General features: G+C 63.8%; 1 protein-coding gene across 2 annotated transcripts; it reads right to left on the reverse strand.

The window, feature by feature from the left end:
• Positions 1–403: 403 nt before the first annotated feature.
• Positions 404–10,681, reverse strand: POFUT2 (protein O-fucosyltransferase 2). 2 transcript variants are annotated; one of them, XM_026491291.4, is made up of 9 exons: positions 10,511–10,681; positions 9,144–9,394; positions 6,737–6,881; positions 6,081–6,191; positions 4,541–4,607; positions 3,522–3,647; positions 2,558–2,738; positions 2,225–2,348; positions 404–1,563 (listed from the first exon to the last, which is right to left on the reverse strand). In XM_026491291.4, exons 1-9 carry the CDS (start codon positions 10,642–10,644, stop codon positions 1,410–1,412), a joined length of 1,293 nt encoding a protein of 430 aa, XP_026347076.2. In that variant the 5' UTR covers positions 10,645–10,681; the 3' UTR covers positions 404–1,409. The 2 variants fall into 2 exon arrangements, with proteins under 2 accessions (XP_026347076.2, XP_057162848.1); XM_057306865.1 differs by having other exon boundaries at positions 404–2,348; positions 2,558–2,871; positions 10,511–10,661.
• Positions 10,682–11,890: the final 1,209 nt, after the last annotated feature.

Genomic DNA, 11,890 nt, shown 5'->3' on the forward strand with positions numbered 1-11,890 from the left:
GGGCAGCCTCCACCAGGAGTCGGCCCGGCTGGTTCACCCGCCATACCGAGGCCACCGCGGTGACTGTTCACACCCCCGCCTCCCACAGCGGCACCACCCGCTAACGCGGACGGGGTACGCGGGCTGGTCCTTCCCGAGAATGGACGCAGGACGGCCAGCCTACCCGGCACCTGACCCCCAGTTCTCCACGTGCCCAGCTCTTCCCAACACGAGCCGGACAGCAGCCGTCCAGCAGATGGACAGGAGATGGCGCTCGCTGCGTCCCTGCCACCGCGGCCCTGAGGGAGACCAGAGTCCAACAAAGCAGTCATCTTCCTGGAAATGAAAGTCACAATCTGGACTGTTGGAGTTTCCAGCCAGAAAAAAATTCGAGGGTGTGAAAAAGGCACTTCTAGGATTCCAGTTTTCTAGAAAACATATTTTATTAATAGTATTTGAAGGTACAAATGGGCAAAGAATAAATACTCCATCATTTCCCCCCCAGTCGTGAGGGACGCCACAGGACCCTCGCGTGTGCTCAAGGTGGGTTTTCAAAGCTTGGCAAGAAGACGCAGAAGCAGCCCCCGGGCTCTGGGCTGCGCCTCGGCAGGTCGCCCCGGGTGTCTGAGGGAGTCGGGGCTCCTGGTCGGAGGGGACGGTGGTGGCCACGCTGGAGGCCCAGAAGGGGTTTCCAGGCAGCGGCACGAGGAGCCCCAAGCTCAGCAGCGCACCCCAAGCCCTTCTACGGCTGGAGTAGTGCCTGTGCTTCTCACCCCCTCAGCCCACCGCGCCCACCGCAAGGGCAGGGTCCGAGTATCCAGCCGCCCACGCTGCCAAAGCGGCAGCTGGCCTGCAGCCCCACAGTCAGCCACGGGGGCTCCTCTCCGCGCGAACCCCACAAACCCCTGAAGACCTGCCGAGGAACCTTCCAGCACTCCGAGCCGGGGAGGAGAGAGCGCGCTTCACCGGCCCCCACAGGCCTCAGTCCCAGTTCTGCAAGGTGGCGTTTCACCTGCCCGCCAACTTGCGGGGACCACACACATCGGTCAAAGGGCAGAAGGAACGGGACCAGCAGGCTGAAGCCGCAGCAGGTCCACAGGCACGGCCAGCGCCGCACTGCCGTCTGGGCCGGACGCCCTCCAGACCCAGGCCAGGGGATCGAGCCCTCGCACCTCTTCACATCACACCGGCAGCAGAGACACGTAACCAGAGTCCCGAACAGCCAACGCCGGGGGAAACACCGAGAACGCACACACACCGTGGCTCACGTGGCCGTGGGCTGCGACCGTGACCCTGAAGAGCGACAGTGGGGCGGCTCTGCCCGCTGCCTGGGGCAGACGTGACCCCGAGGCCACACGTGTGCTCAGAGGGAGACCGAGAGTCCGCGCGTGCGGTGTCCAGGGCGCGGGGCCCACGAGGAGCTGGTGGGCTCAGTAGGCGACCCTCCAGTGCGTGGGCTGCTCGCACGCTTCCTCCCGGTCCCCGCAGAAGCGGTTGTACGTCGTCCGGGGGTCGAGCCCGAGGATCTCTCTCTCCTCGTGGATCCGGAAAGAGAACGTGGAGACCGAGGTACCGATGAAGAACCTGCCAAGCAAACGGGGTCACGAGAGACCCTCGGGGGGGCCAACGCTGCCCGACCTCCCGCTCCGCAGCCCGGCTGGGCGGGGAGAGGCCGCAGGTGCTGCGCGGGGTGACTCGAGACCGCTGCTGGACTCCGGGGGCTTGGGGGCAGGGGTGCAGAGAGCCAGGCTGAGATCTGAGGGCAGAGAGGCCGCCCCGGCCCTAAAGCCTGCACGCACGGGCCCCGTGTTTCTGGGGACCCTGTGGACGCGGCAGATGGGCCGCTCTCCTCTTAGCTTCCATCCCACTCAAAGTGCTGGCCTCCTCCCAGCCCTGTTCCCCTGCTCTCCTCTGGGGCGGGCCTGCTCCCGCGACCATGGCGACACACGGAGCTCGCACTGCCAGGTTTTTGGGAGACTGTGGGCGTGTTCTGCGGGGACATGTGTGATGGAGGCTGTCGCCGGGCCCAGGGGAGCGGGACCTCGGGTGGGGTCCCACGGGGAGGTAAAGGGGAGGCCCGGCCCAAGTCTGATGGCGGGACTGGGGAGTGCGCCAGAAGGCGAGGAGCAGACCCTGGAAACGATGCTCCGTGTCAGCCTAGCCAGCACGGACCAACCGCCATGGAGGCGGACAGAAAACGGTGGAGCCGACGGCGGGCAGCGGCGCGGTGTGCACGTGGCCGCACCTGGCATGTGCGCAGATCCACTGGTCAATGATGGCCACGCCGCCGTCCCTGTACAGCTCCAGCTCCTCCCACGTGGGCTCGAACCTCAGCATCTCCGGCAACAGCTTCTTCAGCGTCTCGTGCTCTGCAACGCGAGGGAGAGCCGGTGACCGGGGCTCACGGGACACCTGTGCTCCGCCGTGCCTGGCTCTGCAGGCTCTGCGGCCAAGGCCAGGGGCACGGACACAGAATCCGGCGCTGCCTCCCGGCCACACTGCAGGCTTGCAGGTGCACCTGGGCCCACCCAGGACGTGACAGGGGTCGGCAGACAAGGGCGGAGCCGGAGCCGCGTACCCGTCCTGATGGCGTCCGTGGCCACGAACACCTTGTCCAGCTGGTGGGTCTTCATGAGGCTGCGGATTTTCTTCACAGCCCCGTCCAGACTGGGCACGTCTTCTCTGTGGCCCCAGATGAAATCTTTTCTCCTCAGGTGGACCGCGAGGTATGGGCCCCCCAGGGAGGAGCCCAACGTGACCTGGCAGAGGAGGACCGGGAGCGCTGAGCGCCCTGCGTGTCTTGTCGCTGGCACTCGGGATGCGGGGGGATGTGGGCTCCCACGGCAGCGCCCCGCCCGCAGGCCTGTCTTGGGGACTCCGGCCAATGTCTTCCTAACAAGACTGTGAACGGGTTAATCGCAAAGACCTTTTATCTGAGCGAAATCAAATACAATCCTGGGAAACACATGCAAATTAGATTTAAAAAACCACCCATTACTGCATTTTTCCAGGAAACGCTATCCCAAAGCCCCAGTAACCCCTACTGGGACGCTGCTGAAAGGCGACCACGGGACAAGCGCCGGGGGGATCGCCGTGATGTCCCGTTACACTGGAAACGCCGAGAAACAATGCCCGTCTAGAAAAGCAGGCTACTATCTGTTGAAATTGAGTTCCATGAAAGTCCAACTCTTCACAAGACACTTAAGGACAGAGGTGCCCCTGGGTGGCGGGGGTGAACCTCGCCCTCCCTCTCTCCGCGGCCCCCGCGTCACATGGCAGACAGCGCGGACTGGAAGCGTCTGGGTCTGCGGCCACTTTCACTTCCAGAGTGGCGCCTGCCACTGGAACCCGCCGCAGTCTCCCAAGGAGGAAACGGAACCGAGCCGTTGCCCTGAGCTGGCACGGGGACAAGGGACCCTCCTGACGGGCATTCGCGGCTGCCCCAGGACCGCCAGACACGCCGGGCCCGTGACGGGCTTGGCGACTCTACATCTGAGGGGGGCGCGTGCGGGTCCTCGAGTGAGAAAGAGGCAGGCCGCTACCTTCATCTTAGTCCAGTCCTCCTCAAAGGGGATCCTGTCGGCCTCGTCTGTGGAGTTCAGGTACCTGCTTCTGAACTCGTCGCCCACGGCCCGCAGGTGCCTGGCGAACACCATACTCCGCCGGGTCTGTGGGGAGAAGAGAGCAGCGCTGCTAAGCGCCCCCACCTCGCCGACCCCCAAGCGGGTGCCCCGGAGCCCGCCCCCCCACCGCCTCCCCTGCCAGGGCAGCCCGAGCCTCCGACAGGGATGCCGAGGACGATGAGCCGGCGCTCTCGGAGGTCAGATGCAGACGGGCTCTTGACAGTCTGGTAGCAACAGGTCATCGACCAGCACGAAGCTGGACGGTGAGTAGCGACATACCAGGACCGTCCCCACAGCCTGTGGGGGACCACACGGCCGGTGAGAGGCGCGGACCCACGCGGGCGGCGATGACAAGGCCCCTACGTGCTTCGGGAATGACCCGGTCAGGAGGCACCCAGCTCAAGTGTCCAGGGAGCAGGGGTCTCTCCCGGGTCCTCCCGACAGGCGCCTCACCTCTGCCCAGCCCAGCTGCCCACGGGAGCGCCCCACGCCCCGGACAGGGCAGACCCCCAGGGCAGGGGAGGCCGGCGGCTGTGGAGGGTGCGTGAGGCCCATTTCCTCAGGCTCCTGTGCCACCCACGGCGCCAGACGTGTGCTCGCCCCTGGGACGCAGACAAGCTGGTTAACATCCGGGTAACCAGCAGCGTGGGGCGTGAAGCTTACACAACAAACTGCGGTTTTTAAAGACAAAAAACTATTTTTCTTCCAATAATCAGCTGCCATAAATAACAAACTTACCGTCTGATCCGCAAACACGGCAACCACTGGAGCCCGCGCCGCTGCCCCGGGGCTGCCCCGAAGTGCAGCTCTGTGGCTGTGGTTCCCGCCCCCACCCTGCTGCACCCCTACCCGCACGCCGGCAGTCAGCGTGTCCACTGTGTCCCAGGCTTTCACAGACGCACAGTTGGGACCCGCAGGAGGCGCCGGCAGGCACTCACGTTCCAGTACTCCTTCCCCCCGTAGTGATCATGCAGAAGGTTCTCGGCTCTGTCCAACATCACCGACCTGTTTTCAAACGAGAGAAAGCGTTTAATTTTAAAACACTTCTATAGGCCTGCTCCAGGGTGCAGAGGGAACGAAGCTGAGAGCCTCCCGGTGCCCGCGGCCCGGGGCTGGGGCCCCTCGGGGAGGCGGCTGCCAGCCTCCGCACACACTCCGAAGGGGGCTGCAAGTTTCTAGGGAGACTCTCAGCATCGGGGGGGGGGGAGCTCTCCTGTCCCAGCCACTGAACTGGGGTCACCAAGCCCCCTGTGACTACCGACGCAAGAAAGAAAACAGACAAAATGAAGTGAACGAATAAAACGGCCCCAGCAGCCCATAGACGGGGCTCCCGGCAGGAACACAGACATAGTCCTGTTCCGGAAGACGTTACTTTGAGGACTCGCAGCCCAAGGGCAAAACCACTCCAGGAGGGACACCTCGATCCGTCTGCAAACAATCACCTGAACGAACTCAGCACGTCTGCACTTCTCAAGGCCCAAGCTCGCACCTCCTGTGGTCAGCACTCAGCCCCCTCCCTGCAAAGCGAGGGCCGAGAGACGTCCCTTCCTGGGCGACCAACAGCCTGAAGCATCAGAGCGTGCAGAAGGGAAACCCCAGCAGGGGCCGCGTCCACCCAGACCTGGAGAACGCAGAGGCACGAGTCTGGGGGAGGCGCGTCTCCTACTCTGTCCCTGTCCCTGCGTCCCGCGTGGGACTGCGCACCAGCGAGGGGCTGGCTCAGGCGGGAGGCTGTGGCACCGCTCTGCCCATGCCGGGGTCCGGCTCCAAGGAGGCTAAGGTGAGAGCTACCTGCCTGCAGAGGCGAGCACAGGTGGGAGCCGGGATGCTCCCCCACCAGCCCTTCAGGACCGGCTGGGGGCCGCGGTGGGCCTGTCCTCGCCCGGCTTTGCCACACCTGGGCAGCCACCTGGGCAGGTGAACTAAGGAAATCAGATCGGCGGGACCTTCCAGTCTGGCCTGCGCCCTCCATAACCCAGCGGTCCCCGCTTCACTGCCCTCCTGCCCCCAGGACTCCCACGCACCTGCCGCCCCCTCACCTCGGCCAGGAAGCTAGGGCTGCCCAGCTGAGACTGAGACTCCTCCGCCTACCAGCAGCCGGCCGAGAGGCCCAGGCCGATGAGGTCCCGCCGCGAAGGGCTGAGCAGCACCGGGAAGCCACACTCGCCGCGCAGATACCCGAGCATGGGCATGGCTGCCCTCCCCGGGCTCTCCCGGGACACAGGCAGGCAGGCTCCTCCTCTGTCTGTCCCTGGTCCCCACTGGCTCTCCCCAGCAACAGGCGGCCTCCTCCTCTCTCCCAGCCCCGCCTCGCTGTGCACCGGCTGTGGGGTGGGGACGAGGTCTACCTCTCCAGTGCCCCCCACCGCAGGCCACAGCCAGGAGGGGTTCCAACGCCCGCAGCACAGCGTGCACACACGTGTACACACACACGCTCCTTCACTGGCCGGTCACGGAGCCGACCCGACGGGCGCTTACCTCGCTGACGTGTTTCTCAGAAGCACAGGCGCCATGATGGAAGCCGATCCTTGAACGGACAAACAGGAGACGTTTAAAGCTCTGGTTTCTTCGTAGCCCCAAAACCATCCTCTGGAACACAAGAGCCCAGCGCCTCCGTGAGCTGTTCTCACATGTGCAACAAGCCCAGACGCACACGCGTATGGCGGCATCCAACAAGCCAGCCACTCCTGTCGGTGAAAACCTACTGCTCGTGTCCCCAGCTAATGACGTTCTTGGGAGAACTTGTAAAGAAACCATGACTCTCAGCCGACCTGACGGGACCATGGCTGCTCTGGGAGCTCTGCACAGTGGGGGGGGGGGGGGGGGGCAGAGCCCGGCGGTGGGGAGGACGAGATGGAAACGGCCTCAGCGCCAGAGCTCGGACGTTAACAGCCCCAAAAACAGCCGCGCCCCTCCAACAAGCTCCTGGAGAACAGACCTTCTAGAACCCACTGATTCTGGTGCTTTGTCCACGGGTGCTGCTGAGGGGATAGCCCCCCCCACGGGGAGGTCTTCTGATGGCAACTAGGTCTGGGCAACCAGACGGCCACGTTCACGAGCCTCCAACGCACCGCAGCTGTTGGAGCGGGGCCCGCGCTCCCGCCGCCCCCCCAGGCCCCCCGCCGCGGCCACACCTGTAGTATTCGTGCTTGTCCGGGGCGTACAGCAGCGGGTCGATGCACGGCCGCTCGTCGACCTTCTCTTCCCAGGTCCCCTCTTTCCACCCTTCCGCGTAACTTTGCAGGACATAAACCTGGTCGATGAAGGGCCCGCCGGACTCTGGAAGAGGCCAAGAGCGACCATGTGACAAGAACCAGAGGCTGACGCACGGGCACAGAGAATCATTACTTCGCTTAAAGCCACCCTCCTCCCTGCGGGACCGCAGAAAGCTCACAGAAGCAGACAGAGGACAGAGTAGTAGCATCAGGCCACGAGGTCCTGAGAGGCGGAGACGGGCTGCCTGCGGGTGGCAGAGCTTGTATGGGCCCTTTGCTCCCAGACGCTCACCTGCCACCTCTTCCAGCAGCTGGGCCTGCCCTCGGCCTCCCACCCCTCTAGACAGTCATGGGTGCCACTTTCGGTCCTCCCCACTGCCCCTCAAGCACACACTCCCTTCCCTGCATCGACCCGTCTCGTGGGGACGGCTCCCTTCCGGGCTCACCCCTGACCCGTGAGGCCATTCGAACCGTACCTCCCAGGGACACCTCCCCGGCCACAGCCTCCCAGCCCCAATAGCCCGTACCCCTTCCCACTCTCATTTTCTCCATGCCACTCCTCACCATCTGGGTACTTCCTTCTGTCCCTCGGTTTCTGCCTCCCCGTTCCCCACAGGAGCTCCAGGAGAGCAGGAGTCTGTCCATCCTACCCACCGCACCCACCCCACCTAGAACCTGCCGGCTACGACCACGCTGCTTACTGAAGATGCCTTCCAAGAGAGTCCAGCTACAAGATGGCCACATCAACTAAAGTCTGATATCTTCTCCACATTCCCCCTTGCTCAGCGGCTGCACTGCTGGTGGGCCTGGTCCCAGAGCCCCAGAGGCCCCTCTCGCAGGGAGGCTGAGATGCCCAGTGCCCTGCCACAGGTGTCCTGGCAGCCTGACCCTGGACAGGCACCCTTCCCTCTCCCCCTCTATAGGGGGAGACAGCTGAGCAGAGTCAAGGCTAGCTGGGTAGGTGGAGGCAAAGCCAGTCTGCCTGCCCCGAGGCACGTCACCCAGGAAGCCCATCTTCCCTGTCCCCCCACTTTGGCTACAGGATCGAGGCTTTAAAAGCAGCAGGGAGGGGGCCAGCCTCCCCACCCTACACACCCAGTGTCCCCCACTGAGCACCACCTCACACGGCTGAGGCTCAGACCTGTCCTTGTGTTCGCCTATCAAGAGACCCACTGGCCACGGGGCGCCTGGGTGGCAAAGCGGTTAAGCGTCTGCCTTCGGCTCAGGGCGTGATCCCAGCATTATGGGATCGAGCCCCACATCAGGCTCCTCCACTGGGAGCCTGCTTCTTCCTCTCCCACTCCCCCTGCTTGTGTTCCCTCTCTCGCTGGCTGTCTCTATCTCTATCAAATAAATAAATAAAATCTTAAAAAAAAAAAAAAAGAGAGAGACCCACTGGCCACAGCCCTGTGTGGAGGTAAAGGGCAGTTTCTCTGGGAGGCTCCATGACCCGGGGTTCAGACCAAGGCTGAGGCTGATTCCCAGACTAAGTCAGACTAAGCACCCAGGGTCATCTCTCATCTTGGGTCATGGAAGGATGCATTCCAAGACTCTTTTTTACAAGTCTCAGAGTTTGCTTCTTCCCCACGAATGAAGATATCAGGAGACACCGCCTATCTCGTTCCATGCCTGCAGCGCTCACAGGACTGACCCCGCCACAGAAATATCCCAGAGTGACAGGGACTAAGGCGCAGTGAGAGAACATGAAAAATGAAGACGTGGCAGCTGCAGTCCTGAGCTCTGCGGGTCCTCACACGGCAGGAGCTCAGCATCGCGGCAGCGCCTCCATCTTCCAGGCTGAGGGGGCAGCAAAAGGGTATCACTGCCTTTTAAGCTTATGTCTTCTAAAGAAAGCAATGCTAAACTCTGAACACCCTTGTTCTAACAAAATCTTCAACTTCTCTCTCTTTAAAAAAACTACAGTGAGCAGGACTGACTGGAACAAACGCACTATGACGAGTCTTCGCCAGCACTGCAGTGAGGCACCGTGAGGTCGACGCCACACGGGCACAGCGCCTTCCCTGGGGACATGATGCCTTCTCTGCACAGGAGCACGTCCGGCTGGGAGTGCGCCCGGCCTCCGCACCAGCAGCTCCCCCACCACAGCCGCAAGCACCGTCCGCCGGCTCACCAGCTGCCCCAGGTGTCAGAGGCAGGGGGGATCGTGGCTCACACACTTGAGATCTATTTTCCTAGACAAATTCTGGAAAGAGCAGGATCGCTGGGAGCTGGAGGTGGGAAACAGAAGCGGGGCCCCACACAGAGCAAGTGTCACCACGACGGGGCTGACACAGACAGCCAGAACGAACAGCAGCCACGGCCTCACCTGCAATGAACTGTTCATACTCAATGACCGGGATGTTTCTATTGAGACTCGGAAGGTCAAAAAAGTCGGACCAGGGAATCCGGACCTGGTGAATGTCGGGGCTCTGCCAGTGATAGAGGCGGCCCCACGGGGGCAGCACCAGCACCCACTCCTCGGTCTTCAGCAGTGTCTTCAGGAGGGAGGCCACACGAATGTAGACATCCCTGCGGAGGTTGAAGCCCTCTGGGGGGTTGACATCATACAGAAGGTACCTGGTGGGGGGGGGCAGGAGAGCGGTTCTTCAGCACGGAGGTGCCCCCAAGCCTGTGGTGCAGACTCGGGGTTTTCCAGGGCCTGGTAGTTCACCGAGGAGGGAGCTGCCAGCTCGTTTCTAGGCGACCCCTCCCTCACCGAGCCCATGAGGAGGGCCATCTTAGCACCTGCTGAGCGACTAGCAGAGCCTCAGCAACTAGGGCCTGAGGATCAGCCGTCCAACGGTGCCCGCCCCGTTTACACTCTTTAACAACTACTGAAGACTCTCGCTTAAAATACCAATAAGAAGCCATTCCGTGGTGTTATTCTGAACATTTTTAAATGAAAATTAAGTACACTTTTCGAAACAAAAATAGTGAGAACGGCAACGTTTGTGGTTTCTGTAAGTCTTCCTATCTGCTTCCGCATTCAACGCGCTGTGCCATCACAGGTCAGGCAGCCTCCAGGAAACCCCCACATCAGACTCCTGCTAGAACGAGAGCCCGACAGCTAACGCCCCCTACTCCTAAGGGCTCCGTGGACACACTCGGAACCCCTGGGCCACCCAAACACCTCTCTCCCCCTTCTCTGCACTGGTTCCTCCACAACGTCCCCAACAACTGATGACACTGTGATGTAATCCCCGACCTGCACCCCCTCATCTCCCCCAGACCGCTGACACACGCAGGAGGGGCCCCGTTTACCACCCGTACATGTCACCGCGCAGTGCCGGCTGCGGTGTGCCAAGCCCTCGGGAACGGCTGGACCGCACCACACACACGTTTCCCGTCCTTGACACTCATCTAGGGAACAGCCCCCATCCGCACGCAGCCGGAGAGACCCCGTGCAGACACACAAGGCCGAGCTCTCTGAGGACCATCTCCGACCCAACAGGGGCCCCCGGGCCTGCCCCCGAGGCTGACCCACTGCCAGCCGTTCCTGGGGGCTCCGGGAGGCCGCAGCAGCCCCCGTGAGCCCGGCTCGCCGCGCAGCCGGAATGCGGCGGGGGTGCGGGGGTGCGCGCAACGGAGGCTCCGCTCCGCCCCCCGGCCCCCGGGCGAGAGCGCCGGATCCCCGCCCCCCGACCGCAGGTTCCCCACCACCGGAGCCCCGCCAGAGGCGCGACGCGCTTTTACCGTCTGCGGGACGCCGCCCCCGACAGGATGTCGGCCGCCGACTGGCCCGGCCAGAACTCCGAGGCCGAGGCCGAGGCCGGCGGCCACGACGCCGCTCCGAGCAGCAACAGGCACACGACGCTAAGCGCCGCCATGGCCCTGGGCGGCCACGCACTTCCGGCGGCCGCGCTCCGCCCCGGAAGCGCCCTTCCCCCCCGCCCCCCGCCCCACCGAGCGCGTCTCCTGAAGCCACGGTAACGCCACGCATGCGTCTTGCGTCATTCCGAGGCTGGGCATCTCCCGGGCCAAAGATGCTCGGAGGCGCTCCCGGAGCGCGGACGTCCTCTCCTGCCGCCCGCGCGGGGTGGAGGCCGGGCAGGTGCCGGGTCTGGGGGCGGGGCTGACCTGGGGGAGGAGCCAGAAGGCCGGGGGCGGGACCGAACTGTGGGCGGGGCCCGTGGACCGTGCGGGGTGGGGCGGGGTCGGCAGGGGGCGGGGTCGGCAGGGGGCGGGGTCTACGGGCCCAAGCACGTGGGGGTGGGACCGGGCCTGGGGGCGGGGCCGCGCCGGGTGGAGTGCAGGCCCAGGTACGGGTTACCAGGTGCGGCGCCGCGCGGCGCGGTTCTCGGCCTTGGCTCAGCCCGCAGGCGGCCGTCGGGCTTCGGAGCCGGCAAGCCGCAGGACTGCCCCGAGGCCCGCACGGCTGGTCAGGTGTGGCCACTGAGCCGCAGACCCGCCTGGTGTCCGGCAGAGCAGTTTCCGAGACAAGGAGTCTCCTATTGGGAGAGGCTGGGGGTCTCACTGTGGAAGACCACAGTGCTAGGGCGGCATAGGGGCCCCTCTGTGCTCGAGGGGCACAGGACATTGGAGGGGATGGGGTGGAAGCTGAATTTGAGGAGCTGGGACTTGGGCCAGCAGGTGAGTGGCTCCTGTGCTGGACCCCTGTGCAGCCCAGGTCTGCACGACCCTCGGCGTGTCAGGCTCTGCGGCGGTGGGGTCGGGGTTCCCTGCAGGAACCTCAGTCCAGTGCGAGGGGCCTTGCTTCCGTGCCCCTCACTGCCACCCCTTCCTTCCCCAGCACCAGCACCTCTGCCCCAGGAGTAGCTGAGATCCCTGAGCTCCCCGCACCGGGCACTGTCTCTGTTGGAGATGTTTAACTCCTGGCGGCTCCTGCACTAGGACTGTTGGGATGACTAGAGTCTTCGCAATTCCTGGCAGGAAGCGCACCTTCCCGGTCCCAGGGGGAGGGTGGGCCTCAGCCCGTGCCCAGCAGTGAAGGGACCCCGAGAGGGACAGTGAGGGAAGATGGAGTGGTGGAAACGTGGACACCACGGCTCCTGTCCTGGAACTGCCCCGTCTGCAGACTTCTCAAATGCAATTAGTAAATGTCTTTATTGTTCA

This window comes from Ursus arctos, unplaced genomic scaffold, assembly GCF_023065955.2.
Source record: "Ursus arctos isolate Adak ecotype North America unplaced genomic scaffold, UrsArc2.0 scaffold_4, whole genome shotgun sequence".
NCBI lineage: Eukaryota > Metazoa > Chordata > Mammalia > Carnivora > Ursidae > Ursus > Ursus arctos.

Coding starts and splice junctions, on each gene's coding strand:
- POFUT2 (XM_026491291.4), bottom strand. CDS start 10,644: ATGGCGGCGCTTAGCGTCGTGTGCCTGTTGCTGCTCGGAGCGGCGTCG. Junction 6,192..6,736: donor GACAAGCACGAATACTACAG/GTGTGGCCGCGG, acceptor CTTGTGTTCCAG/AGGATGGTTTTGGGGCTACG. Junction 4,608..6,080: donor CTGAGAAACACGTCAGCGAG/GTAAGCGCCCGT, acceptor GTTTGAAAACAG/GTCGGTGATGTTGGACAGAG.